Source organism: Pelophylax lessonae (assembly GCF_965119305.1).
Source record: "Pelophylax lessonae genome assembly, chromosome: 11".
Lineage (NCBI taxonomy): Eukaryota > Metazoa > Chordata > Amphibia > Anura > Ranidae > Pelophylax > Pelophylax lessonae.
In genome coordinates, this window is record NC_138778.1 from 238,259,643 (window position 1) to 238,275,323 (window position 15,681).

Consider the following 15,681-nt stretch of genomic DNA (forward strand, 5'->3'; position numbering starts at 1 on the left):
TTGTAATATAGACCAATGTTGTCTAAAAATTTCCTCAATCTTCTTATAATCGTTGGAAAAATCTGACAAGAAACTCCATTGTTTGGGGTCGTCATCAATCCTAACCGGTTTAGCTGCAGGTCTCAGTGGTCTAGGAGCATTTCTAATGTTGGTAATTTCTCTATTCAAATCACTCTCATCATAACCTTTGGCGACAAACCTATCCCTCAAAACTGCTGCTTGCTCAGTGTAGTCATCCTCAGAGGTACAGTTCCGTCTCACGCGGATAAACTGACCCCTGGGAATATTCCTGAGCCAGTTAGGGTGGTGCCCACTTTGTATCGCCAAATAGCTATTCCTGTCTGTCATTTTAAAGAATACTTTCGTAGTCAATCTATTATTTTCTCTTTTAATAGTGACATCCAGGAAATTGATTTCATCAGGGCTATGATGGAACTCCAACTTTATATTGTTGTTATTGGTATTAAGGTGTTCCATGAAGGCTACCAAATCTTCCTCTGCCCCTTGCCAGATGAAGATGATATCATCAATGAAGCGTTTGTACAGTCTAAGTTCATGTCGTACCTGGTTGAAGACAAACTTGTCCTCCCACTCCGACATGAACAAATTTGCCAGGCTCGGGGCAAATTTGGCGCCCATGGCAACACCCGTTTTTTGGCTATAAAACTGACTGCAATGCCAAAAATAATTGTGGCTTAGACAAAAGTCTAAAGCCCTCCCAATAAACACTTTTTGCTCCCGGGGTAAATCATCCCTTTGACTTAATGCCCAGTTTAAGGACAATAAAGCATCATCATGCTGGATGATGGTGTACAGGGACGACACGTCGGCCGTGACGAGAAAGACCGGCGAGTCGTCCCCAAGTACCACACCATCCAGCATGAGAAGAAGATCTGTGGTATCCTTCAGAAAAGCTTTCGTCTGGATCACACTCTTCTGTAAAAACTGGTCCAGATATTGGCCAAGTCTGGCACTCACTGACCCAATCCCGTTGACAATAGGTCGTGGGGGAGGGTTGGTCGCGTCCTTATGGACTTTTGGCAGCGTATATAGGATCGGGATCCGACACGCACTAGGTGTTAAGTAGTTGCGTTCCTTTTTTGTTAGGACCCCGTCCCTGAAACCCGATTGTACCAATCGTTTCAGATCACCCACAAAATCACCAGTTGGGTCTTTAGGTAATTTGGTGTAAGTTGCGGTATCACTTAACATAGTTATGATCTGATTGTGGTAAAATTGCTTATCCATCACAACCACTCCCCCACCCTTGTCAGCTGGACGGATGATAATCTCTTTACGAGATTCCAGCGAATCTAGGCCCTCCTGTAGGTGTTTATACTTCTTAATGACCCCGAACCCCGGTTCCAGGGTCTGGAGATCACGCAGGACTAGACTTTTGAAAACTTCCACACAGTGATTATTAGTCACTGGTGGGTTATAAGTCGATTTATTGCGTAAACCGCTGTTTACCATCCCTCTGTTGTTATTATTGCTGATTGATGTAATGGGATTATTCAGAAAGTGTTTCTTTAAATTCACTTTTCTGATGTATTTATGTACATCAATGTATGTATTAAATTTGTTAATTGGCCTTTTTGGGGCACATTTTAACCCCTGATTCAAAATGTGAAGTTCCCCTTTACTTAAAGTTACACTACTGATATTGAATATCCCCTCATTTACCAGTCCCGCCTTCTTTTTTTGGAACTGTATCCTCCTTCCTGCCCGTACTCCTCTTCGGAGCGCTATGTGTTTACATGCCTATTGATGAGCTTATACATGTGAGTGCAACATTTTTTCTTTTAAATAAAGTTATTGTGGTTACGGTACTTCACTATGTTGGGCCATTCTTTCTCTCCATGATATCGTTATACCGAGGGAGTGTGTGCAAGGATTTGATATGAAACAGTGGTGAACAGGCTCTGGCTCTAGATCCATCTAACATTTCTGCGCAGTTTGCTCTTGTGTGAGAACACCTGAGCATTGATTTCTGGTGAGTTGCCAATCCCATTATTTCCTGGTGTGACACCTGGTGGTGGACGGTGATCCAGTAATTCATCTCACTTACCCTTGGATTCCATGGACTGAAGGGACATTATTTCTGTCCTGTTTTCTTTGTTTTTGAAATGTTTGTCTAGCAGTATCTTTGATAGCTTGCTTACAAAATCTTGAGTCATATAAAGGTGATCTCGTGCGCTACTCTTTTTCCATTTATTTATCTGCAAATATTTTCCACTATTTGTTTAAGTAGCAGCAGTATTGGTTCATTATAACAGTCAAGAGATTGACTCCTCCTCAAGCGCAAAGATATATTCTTCTCGACAGTGGGTGTCTAAGTTTATATATATTTTATATTTAGGTTGTGCAGCACATTCAGCCTTTGCAGAGCACCCTCCATGCAGAGCCCCCTTGCTGTCCCTGATCTACCCCCAACATGGGCACAGCGCCCTCCAACATTAGCCATCTCCTCTCCTCACTCCTCCAGACACAAGCTCAAAGTTCTCCATACTTGGCAGACTCTGTGCTCTGTGGGACCCGTCACTTATGCCAGCTGCAGCTCCCGGCCTGGTGAGTGGCTGTATGTGGGGTGGGGTCCTCTGTGTGTGTGTGGGGCCCTCGAGATGTTTAAGGGGGCAGAATCAGCTCTCTGCACATCTAAAACTCCTCTCCTACCTCTGCCATCTGCTCTATGGAGTTCCTGACCAGTCTGCTGCCCCCCATCTCCGCCCCCACACCTATGTCCCCTTTCAGGGCTGCCCATATTATTGTCCCTGATATGCCCCACCTAGTCCTATCCATCCTCCTCATTTCATCCCTCTGCCACCCCTGCCTATACCCCCCTCTGACTGCCACCCCATTTCAGCCCCTCTTTCCCCCCATTCCTGCACATCATCCCACTCTTTGTAAACAAATAAAATTATCGCAATTTATGTAGATTAATCAACGCTCTATCTAATTGATGCCGTACGAGTACTGAACTACTAATAATTGTAGCTAATGTTATATGTTAAAAATCAGCATCCGAAAAAAGTAGAAGTGATAAGAAAGCACTGGCCTATACTATTACAGGATGAAACATTAACCCCTTCACCACTGGAGGATTTTCCTGCTTAATGTCTAGGCCACTTTTTGCAACTTGGCACTGCGCGACTTTAACTGACAATTGCGCGGTCATGCAACGCCGTACCCAAACAAAATTTACCTCATTTTTTTCCCCACAAACAGAGCTTTCTTTTGGTGGTATTTGATCACCTCTGCGCTTTTCATTTTTTGTGATATTAATGAAAAAATAGCGAAAATTTTGCGGAAAAATTGACATTTTCTACTTTGACAGTTAAAAAATATCCAAAATATTCAATTTTTGTCATATATTTAGGCCAAAATGTATTTAGCTACATGTTATTGCGTTTAATAACTACGGGAAAGATTTATGTCATTTTTATTGGTTTTTTTTTTTTTTTTTACTAGTAATGGCGGTGATCTGCGATTTTTTTTGCGGGACTGCAACATTGTGGCGGACAGATCGGACCCCTGACTGACATTTTTTACACTTTTGGGGGTACCAGTGACATCACTACAGTAATCAGTGCTATAAATATGCACTGTTACTGTAAAAATGACACTGGTAGGGAAGGCGTTAACTTTAATAGAGATCCAGGAGTTAAGTGTAACCCTAGGGGCGTGCTTCTAACTGTAAAGGGGCGTGGCTTTTGATGTAACCACAGAGATATACGATCCTACATAGCAGGATCGTATGATCTCTGCTGTTACACCAGGGAGAATGACAGACGGTTGTGTTTACATCAGCCGTCTGTCTTTCTCCCTCTCCAGCAGGAATGGGTCCCACTGTGGAAGGGCCCCAGGACCGATGGAAAGGGCCCTGCAACCAGTGGGTCAGGGGGGCCCTTCATGGTTTCTTGCTCCAGAGTCCTAAAGGTTCAAGTTAAGCCTCTGTTCAGAGCCCTCAGTATTTTCCTCCCTCTGACACCGATGATGGAACATATTCTTCATGGCAGGCTGGGGAATGTTTTCTTCCTCCTGACCAGCAATGTAAGGGGCTCCATACTCCTGACCCCGGCACTCCATCATTGGGTTGGCTGCCTGTGTAGTGTAATGATTGCCCATTGGCTGCCTTTGTAGTGTAATAATTGCCCTTTGTAGGCCATGTATGGTCAGGATGGTCATTGTCTTGTCTATTTATCGTCAGTGCTATTTGTTTAGAGGAACATATTACTAGAATTTATCTCCAAAATGAAGAGAATGTTCCGGCCCCATAAATGGGAAAATTCTCTGCCCCTAATCTACAAACAATAAATGTTGGGGCAGCGCTTGCACTATCGACAAAATATCTGAACCCACAACACGAGAATTCCAATAAAACTTTCTGATAAAAAAGTGTCAGACAACTCCTGGGGTAACCTGGCAGCACTTACTCAGAACCCCCCCCCCCTTCCCGGCTGTAGATGACTAGGTGTGCTGGGCTCTGTAGTCCCCCAGAGTTTGTGGGGCCTGGGAAGCATTAGACATCTCTATAGCAATAAATGGGGAATACTGGCATAAGAGGCAGCAATGCTAATCCACCGCCACGTTCCCGGTCACAGATACTCCGGTGGATGGTGGGCCGGATACCGCTTACATGTAACCAGAGAGGGCGCTCTTCTAACCTGGTGACATCCGACGTGTTTGGCTTGGAAAATGCCAATCTTGGTCCAGGAGGGCTATTGGCAGGTGAAGAGGTCCTAAAAAGTGTTCCTATCCCCCACCCAGATTCCTTAACCATTTATAGCCCAGAATTACATCTTCTATATCATCATATATCACTAAATTCATACAAAACTTTATTTATAATCATCAATAACTGGTAAAATTATATAAAATACAATAAAAATGTATAAAACAGATGAATGAAAAGCAAACAGCTCAGTATCAATATTCAGTCCAGCCAAAACAATTGTCTTCAGCTGAAAAATCCATTTTGATTCCCATCTGGACATCTTTTTGATAAAATTACCCCCCCCCCCCCCCACCCCCCGGGTTCACCATCTCATCCCCGCAAATCCAGTCCCTCTCAGACTCCTATTGTGAGTCATAGTATCTCTAGAGGGGGCGCTGATCATTCCCGTGTAAAATCTTACAGAAATCTTCCCTAATCCCGACCTTTAATTATCATTTCATCCCCCCACATACAATGTCTGGAACCGCCAATAACTGACACCAATAACTCCCCTCGTGGTACAGACCATAAATTCCCTCATTGGAATATACGGGGTTATTCTACATTTCCACACTATATATGTATATATCATCATCTGCTGGAGATAAAAGAGGTCACAGTGACTATGGAGGAAGAGGACGGACATGACGGGGGGTTACTGGGTATAAATAGAAAATAAGATCTTATTACCTCCTCTACTGCAACTTCCAAGGTCTCCTCTCTACTTCCTCCCAACTCACCTCTCACCCGGAACTTCCTGTCTGTACCTTACATCACTTCCTGTCTTCCATAGAGACTTCCTGTCTGCGTAGAAGAGAGAACCTTGTGGATTGGTTGCCGTGTACTAAGGTTTATTAGGGATGGGACATTGGAACCAATTGATCTGAACTATAATGGAGATTTAGATATCACATTTCTTTAAGTAGAGGCTCTTGGGTTGTTTAACCAAATTTGCCATTTCTTTTTAAATGTAATAGTAGATGAATTTTTTAATTTCCTTCATTTTCTTAACTGTTGTTCCATGTACCAAGCAATGAGTCAGAAGTAACAAATAATTGTAAATGTTATTGTGGAAATTGTTAACTTAAAGAGGAAGTAAACCCTCCTTAGGAAGTTGTACCTATAGGTCACCGCGGCTCCGGCCAATCAGATGGCTGGATGCCGCGATCCCGGAAGACGGGCGACTGAACATGTCGCTCGTCATACAGGTGAGTGAGCGGCACGGCGGGGGCTCGTTCTAAGGTAAGTATTTCATAATGAGCTAGTATGCGATGCATACTAGCTCATTATGTCTTTCTCTTGCAGGTTGTAAAAAAAATTTTAAACGAGTTTACAACCTCTTTAAAATTCCAATAAAAATTACTTAAAAAAAAAAAAAAAGAAGAGAGAACCTTGTGGAGTTCAGAGGAACTGCATCGCAGAGAAACGTCTCGCAGTGTGAACACGGTCTTGTGCTGTGTGTGTATGTACTGTATCATCATCTTCTGGAGAAAAAAGACGTCCCAGTGACTATAGAGCAGGGGTCTTCAAACTATAGCCCTCCCGTTGTTCAGGAACTACAATTCCCATCATGCCTGGTCATGTCGGTGAATGTCAGAGTTTTACAATGCCTCATGAGATGTGTAGTTCCGCAACAGCTGGAGGGTCGTAGTTTGAGGATCCCTGCTATAGAGGAAGATGATGGATATGACGGGGGGGGGGGTTACTGGGTGTAAATAGAAAATAAGATCTTATTACCTTCTCTGCTGCCACTTCCAGCAATGTTTCCTCTCTATTTCCTCCTGCCTCACCTCTCACCCGGAACTTCCTGTCTGTACCTGACATCACTTCCTGTCTGTATTCCATAGAGACTTCCTGTCTGGGTAGGAGTGAGATCACCACCTTGTGGAGCTCAGAGGAACTGCAACTGTATGAACACGGCTCTGTCATTGTTGTCAAGCATTGTTAATTTTGGTAGACTAAAATCAATTAAAACAATTCAGAGGACTAAAATAAGACTAAAACTAAAATGGCATTTTAGACCACATACAATAAAAGAGGGTTGAAGGGGAAAACCCCAACCCATAAATTTGAGGATGTGGATGTGGGATGTTGTTCCTAGAACTGATGCACCAAAATAGTTGTGTATAAAATGGCATTTTAGTCATAAGGCTATAACTAAAACTAAATCGAAAATTGACATCAAAATGAACATTCCTCTGCTGGTCATTTCTAAATCAACAAAACAATTCCATCCAGAGCCGGTAATAATCGCACATTAGAGATTAAACATGAATTGCACTTCCACATAAGTAAGGGGCGTCTACTAAGCTGCTGAAAGAGAAAAAGGTCAGAAAAAGGCTTTTCTGATATTTTTTCTTAACTGCTTGCTGACCGCCCGCCGCAGATTTACTGTGCTGGCTGGCTTGGCTGCGTGAACTGATGTAGGGGTAGGTCGGCTCACAGGAGCAGCTCTGGGGGTGATCGCACACTAGGCAGCGGGGATGCTGATGTGCGGGATCGGCGGGCTCAATTGTCCCCGGTCACCCGCAATCACTCACCGCTGAGAGAGAAGGTCGGTCGGATGTTGTAAACACAGCCGACTGTTGTTCTCACTGAAATGATCACAGAGCGCCTGTGATCCTTCTATATAGGAACAAAGGTTTCTATGATCATTTCACAAGCCACGCCCCCCACAGTTAGAAACACTCCCCTAGGCTCACATTTAACCTTTTGATCACCCCTGGGTTAACCCCTTCCCGGCTGATGCCATTATTACAGTGACAGTGCATATTTTTAGCACTGATTACTGTAGTAATGTCACTGGTACCCCCAAAAGTGTCAAAAATGTCAGTTAGGGGTCCGATCTGTCCGCCCCAATGTCGCAGTCCTGCTGAAAATCGCAGATCGCCGCCATTACTAGTAAAAGAAAAACAATGACATAAATCTTTCCCGTAGTTAGTAGACCAAAGCAATCAAAATACACTTTTCTTTACCAAAAATATGTAGCAGAAAACGAATTGGCCTAAAATGGTGAAAAATTTGATTTTTAAAATTGTTTTTAAAGGGAATGTTAAATCGCAGAATGTGAGAAATATTGTTTTTTTTTCTTCAGAATTGTCGCTCATTTTGTTTGTAGCGCAAAAAATATAATATGCAGAGATCACATACCACTAAAAGAAAGCTCTGTTTCTGGGAAAAAAGGACATCAATTTTATTTGGGTACAGCGTCTCGCGACCGTGCAATTGTCAGTTAAAGTAACGCAGTGCCGAATCGCTAAAAATGGCCTGGTCATTGAGGGTTAAAATCCTTCCGGTCCAGAAGTGGTTAATATTAAATTGCTGGTAATATAATCAGGTGAGATGTGTGATGACATCACAGACAATAGAGATTACAGGTTTTTGGGTTTTTAAAGTTACACTTCTGGGGCTTATTTTATATCACTGTCACTGAAAGGTAATACCCCTTGGTAGGTATAATTCTGCCGGCCAGTCTCCCTTCAATCTGCAAAGAATATACGAGCGCTCGGAAATACAACATCTAGACAGGTTAGTGTTTCAATGGTGTATTCGAATATATTTATCCTTACGACAGCTTATATACAGTACAGAAGGGAGGTGACAATTAGTCTTCCCAGACCACTAAAAATACGTTATACAATTACTTCATCATGCATAGAAAGCAGGAAAGGTGTTCACATAAGAACAGACAAAGAATGTTTACATTCAGGAAGCAGCCCAGGAAAGACCGAATCTGAAATAATACACAGGACAGGCTTCTCTCAGTAAAACACAATCGAAGGAAACTTACAATGGAAAATAATTGAAGGAAGCCCATAGCTTTGAGAATCAGCATCCTATAGAAAACCTAAACTCTTTAAAATAGTTACAGTTTATAAAGGGGGCCTCTGGATAAATGAATTTAAGCATGGCTAAATTAATATCACTTATATCAATCCTCTCATTTGTCATAAAAATGACAATTATAAGTCTTGTTTCCAAAATGCATCATCTTGTGTTGCCTTCTTGTTTCCAAAATGCATCATCTTGTGTTGCCTTCTTGTTTCCAAAATGCATCATCTTGTGTTGCCTTCTTGTTTCCAAAATGCATCATCTTGTGTTGCCTTATAAATACATTGGCCCATTTTTACAAGCAAATATATAAAAAGAAGAAGAAGCAATAAACAAAAGTAACATTCCAGCTTGTCTGAACCATGATAATACAGATCCAAAAAAATCTCCAAAACTTCTCATGATACCTCGGCCTTTAAGGTGGTAGATACAGTTAGTAACAGTCCATACAAGGGAAAACACTGAAAATGAAGTCAGGTATCAGCAACCACAGTTTGTCTGAGTCCGGTGAAACTGGAAAAGTCATTTTCTACAGGGTCAGGGCGGTCTGCCCCCGTTAGTACCCCCTTTTCTTGACTCTCCTGTTCAAGGTCAGGGCGGTCTGCCCCCGTTAGTACCTCCTTTCTTGCTTCTGGATCCTCCGGCTCAGGTCCTCTCCGCACCAACTTCACTCTAGTGGCATGGATCCAAGTAGGGCTGTGTTCGGTCAAAACAGCGGTCCTGGTAACTGCTACCACGGTGGTCTCTGGGCCGTAGGCGAAATCCTTTTGTTTCTTTCTTTTGGGCAGCAGCTTCATCACCACTACGTATCCTCCTCTGAAAGGATGGGTATTTTCCTGTAAAGAGAAAAGAGAGGTGCGAGCAACTTTTTGTTCCGTACCACTTGATTCAAAGTTTCAATTATTCTTTTCTTAATTTGTCTTTATTTGTGCTATTCATTCTTTCCATTATACCTGATAATAATCTATCTTCAAGATTTTAACTAGTTCCTGGCATATTTTTGATATGAAAGCATGAGCAATATTAGAACTAATTAGAAGCAGGCACCCCCATCCAGGAATAATCTCCCGATTGAGAATGCATGCCACCGTGTGGGCATCTCCCTTTTTGTGGTCCTAAATGCTTCCACTCATCTGCTAAAACACGTCCACTATTGACTAAAAGAACTCTTATTTCTTCCCTGCTTTGGGCCTATATGTGAAATCTATTTGTAGATGTGTGAAAAGGTTTGATGGGGATTGGAGATGCTCATGTTTGGCCTGTTTGTTTGGATTGTTTGTTCCTAATACAGGTGATGCATCTAGCAACATATGCTTGCATTAAACTGTCAGTAATACTTCATATGTTCTTTCCCACCCCCTGTGTCCAATTCCATAATACTAGGCAATAAACAGTGGGGCGCTAGCTGCGGGGATACACACAAGAGCACCCCTCTTTTAGAAAAAGGCTATTCACAACTTTTTCTAAAACATCACCTAAGTCCTTTAAAACCTGTTCTGTAGCATGCGTTTGTAGCTTTGATAATGTGTGATCTTTTGGCCTGGAGCAGGAAATTATCTACAAAAACATCTTCTGCTCCTTCTATGGCTGCCTATATATCAGGTTTGAGTGTAACACACCCTTTAATACCAGTAGCCCATTTAAAACTGGGGCCTACCTAGGGCAAATGATGTGGCCATTCCTATTACCATCTCACAAGATGCTATGTGCTATGTTCAGAGTCACTTCAGGCATGCCTTTAGGCCTGGATTGCGACCATCTTTGGACAAAAACTATAGGGCAAAGTCTACCACCATACTCCTGGGCAAGTACACCTGCCATGGTCTTACAATTGTCCCTTGCATAAACACAAAACATTTTTCCATGATTTGGGAGGCCCAGTGCAGGCGCTACAACCATAGCATTTTTCAGATACATAAACGTATTTAACATTTCTTGTGACATATCTGGACCTGTGGTTTGTCTCAAAATGTTATTATAGATAGGAGCAGTCCGGATCCATAACAAGCAATGATCCTGTGGGCGGGCAAGACCCACTGTGGGCTGGCAAGACCCACTTCTTATATGACTGACTCTACTATCACCCTCTGTGAGAACAAAACCAAGGTAAAAAAACATTTTCCTGACACCACTGTCATAATTCCTGTGACACTTTGTTTCCACATACATGTACAATTCTTCAATAAACTCACTCGCTCTGACTGGCCTCCACAGAGTGACTACATATGTCATCCACATATTGTAGCGGGACTGACCCATGAGCAGGTGTCCATCCCCTCTTGCATGGTCTGGAGAACTATAGAACAGACAACCAAATTGTCTATTTAGCCCCTAAGGCATTTCTACACCAGGTCAGTTACCTGGACTGAAAAACAAGAAACAAAGATGGCTGTGTCTCCTTGTCCAATAGGACGCTTAAAAAAAAACCACATTACTTAAACCAATCACTGTAAAGTGGGTAGCATCGGATGGTATGGCTGTCAGTAGAGATGGCATATCAGATACCACTTGCAGATAAAGAACTAAAAAATGTTTTGGCTTAGTGACAAATTTTCCAAAAAAACTTTTTGGCTTCGTGCTACTCTAACAAAGATCTGGCCAGAGGTTCCCTCTTTTAATAGAGGACACCCCTAAAAATATCATTCAAGAACTATAATCAGATAAAAGTTAATCTGATTTGAAACTTTTGGCTCTGTGCCAACATGGTCCAATGGTCACACTAATTGCGGTAACTCTTTCTGTCCAAAAATAAATTCTATAATAAATTATCTCAAAATATCCTGCCGACAACGGCAATTAATGTTTTGCCTAATAAAATTGTGTTTTCTATTCACTATTATTACTCTTTCTAGAGGTTTCTATGTTTTATACACAATGTATAAATGGAAAACTCCAAAAAACTTAAAAAAAAAAAAAAAATAATTGCATATGTGTGGGAATGCTGGCACTGTTAGTCCTACAACTGTTCCAAATTAGGAAATGCTAGCTGCATTTCCAGAAGTGACCCCCCCCCCCCTTCTTTTCCCCTCGCGTAAGGAAATGTAGTAGCTTAAAGCGTATATGATAAGGTCTTTAGAGAAGCAAAAATTTGTGCTTGTCTGACATTACGAAGAAAACTACACCTACCTTGGAGAATGAAACTGTGGGGTACAGGTGTGGTCAGGGGCATTGGGCATTTGTAAGGTAATATTATTATTGTAGGGGGGGCCTATGTTGAAAATGTCCTACTCTTTGATTTGCCTCTTCTGATAAGGCCTTTGGAAATGTGTGCTGACAGGCTGTCTTTCTTCAAAAAAGCCAGCCATATCGCTTTCTGTTATGGCTTTTTGAAAACCTTCCAAAGTTTTTGTAGCCCAATCAGAAACTTGCTGTTTTACAATTAACATGTACTGTGACTTTAAATTAACAACAAATGTTTGAATTATAAGACTGTGCTATTCAGCAGTGACACCTAACTGCCCAAAACTCACCTGTCTCACCTGTCTTCTGTCTATAGGCAATCGCTGTGGACTATATCTATGTGTTTAAAGACTTTCACTTTCACTTCTAATAGCTCTACATAGCTTTTTCCTATTCTATTGTACTAATACGGGGCATAAATAAACCAATTCTCCCCGCATGTTCCATGTACTTTACATTACAACTAAACATTTACTAAAATATTTACTTGTATCCTAATATCTCTAAGGCTGGCCACACATGTCCGGACAACTCTTTATCGTACAATTTTCTGTTAGATCCACCACAAACCACATAATAAGAGGTCAAAATTAAACATATTCATTTGTATCCAATTAGGTAGGTGTTTGTACTACATAGCTGAAGGTAAATTTCAAGAAAATTGTAAGAAAATTGTAAGAAAATTGTATCGTGTATGGCCAGCATCAGAAATAAACCTTTAGTATAAATTCACAAAACCATAAAAGAAATATGTCTCTAAGATTTACAAATTCACTTAAATGTATCTGGGTCCTTAGACCCTCTTTATGGTTAAAAAACATTCCTGAAAAGCCACTTGGTGTATGTATATTAAACCTTAAAATTTCGACTCTGAATTTCCCTTCTTGGAACAACCCAAAAAAAAAACCCTTTCAGAGTCTTGACTGATACTCCCAGGTATTGTGGCTATCAAGAAGGTTTTCCTACCATTATAGACAAGCAAACAATACACATAATAAACATTTATCTTGATTTGTCTGATAACCTACGATCGGTCAGTCAGTTTTTACAGTAATAATGTGACTGTCGCTATCAGGAACAGTGTGTTATTTTATCAGTCCGCAGGCGCAATTTTTACAAGTCATATATAATTATAGATACAAAGTTTCCATATATGTCAAACCAGTAATCGTGACAAATAAGTTCCTCTTATTAGACATAAAAGTAAATGAACTTAAATCTCTACACAAAAGTGACAAAACAGTTCATTTAACTTACCAACTGACATTTCAATCTTACAACAGCACAATAAGCAATATAATAAAAAGCACAATAAGCAAAAAACATGCATAGCACTCTTAGCAGGTTGAAGGGAGTATTCCTACCACTTTTTAAATTTGCCTAGGCTAATAATCTGACTGTGAGCTACCTCAGCTCAAACAGCTAATAATCTGTCTGTGAGCTACCTCAGCTCAAACAGCTAATAATCTGTCTGTGAGCTACCTCAGCTCAAACAGACCTATTCTCCTGTGCTACCACAGCACTAGGGTTCTTAGAAATGTGCCTGCAATCAGGGTGTCATAAGACAGAATAGTCTCACTTACCTCTGATGGCAAAGTCACATCCCAACTTCTGACACCAGTTCTGAAAGGTAATACCCCTTGGTAGGTATAATTCTGCCGGCCAGTCTCCCTTCAATCTGCAAAGAATATACGAGCGCTCGGAAATACAACATCTAGACAGGTTAGTGTTTCAATGGTGTATTCGAATATATTTATCCTTACGACAGCTTATATACAGTACAGAAGGGAGGTGACAATTAGTCTTCCCAGACCACTAAAAATACGTTATACAATTACTTCATCATGCATAGAAAGCAGGAAAGGTGTTCACATAAGAACAGACAAAGAATGTTTACATTCAGGAAGCAGCCCAGGAAAGACCGAATCTGAAATAATACACAGGACAGGCTTCTCTCAGTAAAACACAATCGAAGGAAACTTACAATGGAAAATAATTGAAGGAAGCCCATAGCTTTGAGAATCAGCATCCTATAGAAAACCTAAACTCTTTAAAATAGTTACAGTTTATAAAGGGGGCCTCTGGATAAATGAATTTAAGCATGGCTAAATTAATATCACTTATATCAGTCACTATAATAATACTACACTACACTACACTGACACTACACTATACTACACTGACACTACACTGACACACTACACTGACACTACACTATACTACACTGACACTACACTGACACACTACACTGACACTACACTGACACTACACTATACTCACACTACACTATACTACACTACACTGACACTACACTATACTCACACTACACTATACTACACTACACTGACACTACACTACACTCACACTACACTATACTACACTACACTGACACTACACTACACTGACACTACACTACACTGACACTACACTATACTACACTACACTGACACTACACTACACTGACACTACACTATACTCACACTACACTGACACTACACAACACTGACACTACACTATACTACACTACACTGACACTACACTACACTGACACTACACTATACTACACTACACTGACACTACACTACACTGACACTACACTATACTACACTACACTGACACTACACTACACTGACACTACACTATACTCACACTACACTGACACTACACAACACTGACACTACACTATACTACACTACACTGACACTACACTACACTGACACTACACTACACTGACACTACACTATACTACACTACACTGACACTACACTACACTCACACTACACTATACTACACTACACTGACACTACACTACACTGACACTACACTATACTACACTACACTGACACTACACTACACTGACACTACACTATACTCACACTACACTGACACTACACAACACTGACACTACACAACACTGACACTACACTATACTCACACTACACTACACTACACTGACACTACACTGACACACTACACTACACTACACTATACTCACACACTATACAACACTGACACTACACTATACTCACACTACACTACACTACACTGACACTACACTATACTATACTCACACTACACTATACTACACTGACACTATACTGACACACTACACTACACTATACTCACACTACACTGACACTACACTGACACTACACTATACTCACACTACACTATACTACACTGACACTATACTGACACACTACACTACACTATACTCACACTACACTGACACTACACTACACTGACACTACACTACACTGACACTACACTATACTCACACTAATCTGACACTACACTACACTGACACTACACTGACACACTACACTACACTATACTCACACTACACTGACACTACACTACACTGACACTACACTATACTCACACTACACTGACACTACACTATACTGACACTACACTATACTCACACTACACTACACTACACTACACTGACACTACACTATACTCACACTACACTGACACTACACTACACTGACACTACACTACACTGACACTACACTGACACTACACTATACTCACACTACACTATACTACACTGACACTATACTGACACACTACACTACACTATACTCACACTACACTGACACTACACTACACTGACACTACACTACACTGACACTACACTATACTCACACTAATCTGACACTACACTACACTGACACTACACTGACACACTACACTACACTATACTCACACTACACTGACACTACACTACACTGACACTACACTATACTCACACTACACTGACACTACACTATACTGACACTACACTATACTCACACTACACTACACTACACTACACTGACACTACACTATACTCACACTACACTGACACTACACTACACTGACACTACACTACACTGACACTACACTATACTCACACTACACTGACACTACACTACACTGACACTACACTATACTATACTCACACTACACTA

General features: G+C 41.1%; 2 protein-coding genes across 2 annotated transcripts in view; both read right to left on the reverse strand.

The window, feature by feature from the left end:
* The window catches only part of LOC309567520 (uncharacterized protein), a gene marked incomplete at its 5' end in the record, with an annotated part of 1,161,679 nt that overhangs the window by 965,415 nt on the left and 180,583 nt on the right, over window positions 1-15,681 (reverse strand). The window lies entirely within an intron of this gene.
* Window positions 1-15,681, reverse strand: part of LOC309566970 (uncharacterized protein) — a gene marked incomplete at its 3' end in the record, with an annotated part of 283,334 nt that overhangs the window by 113,664 nt on the left and 153,989 nt on the right. Inside the window, exon 9 of the mRNA XM_082272289.1 lies at window positions 5,405-5,458. Within this exon, the coding sequence (XP_082128415.1) occupies window positions 5,405-5,458 (54 nt within the window). The remainder of the gene's footprint in view (window positions 1-5,404; window positions 5,459-15,681) is intronic.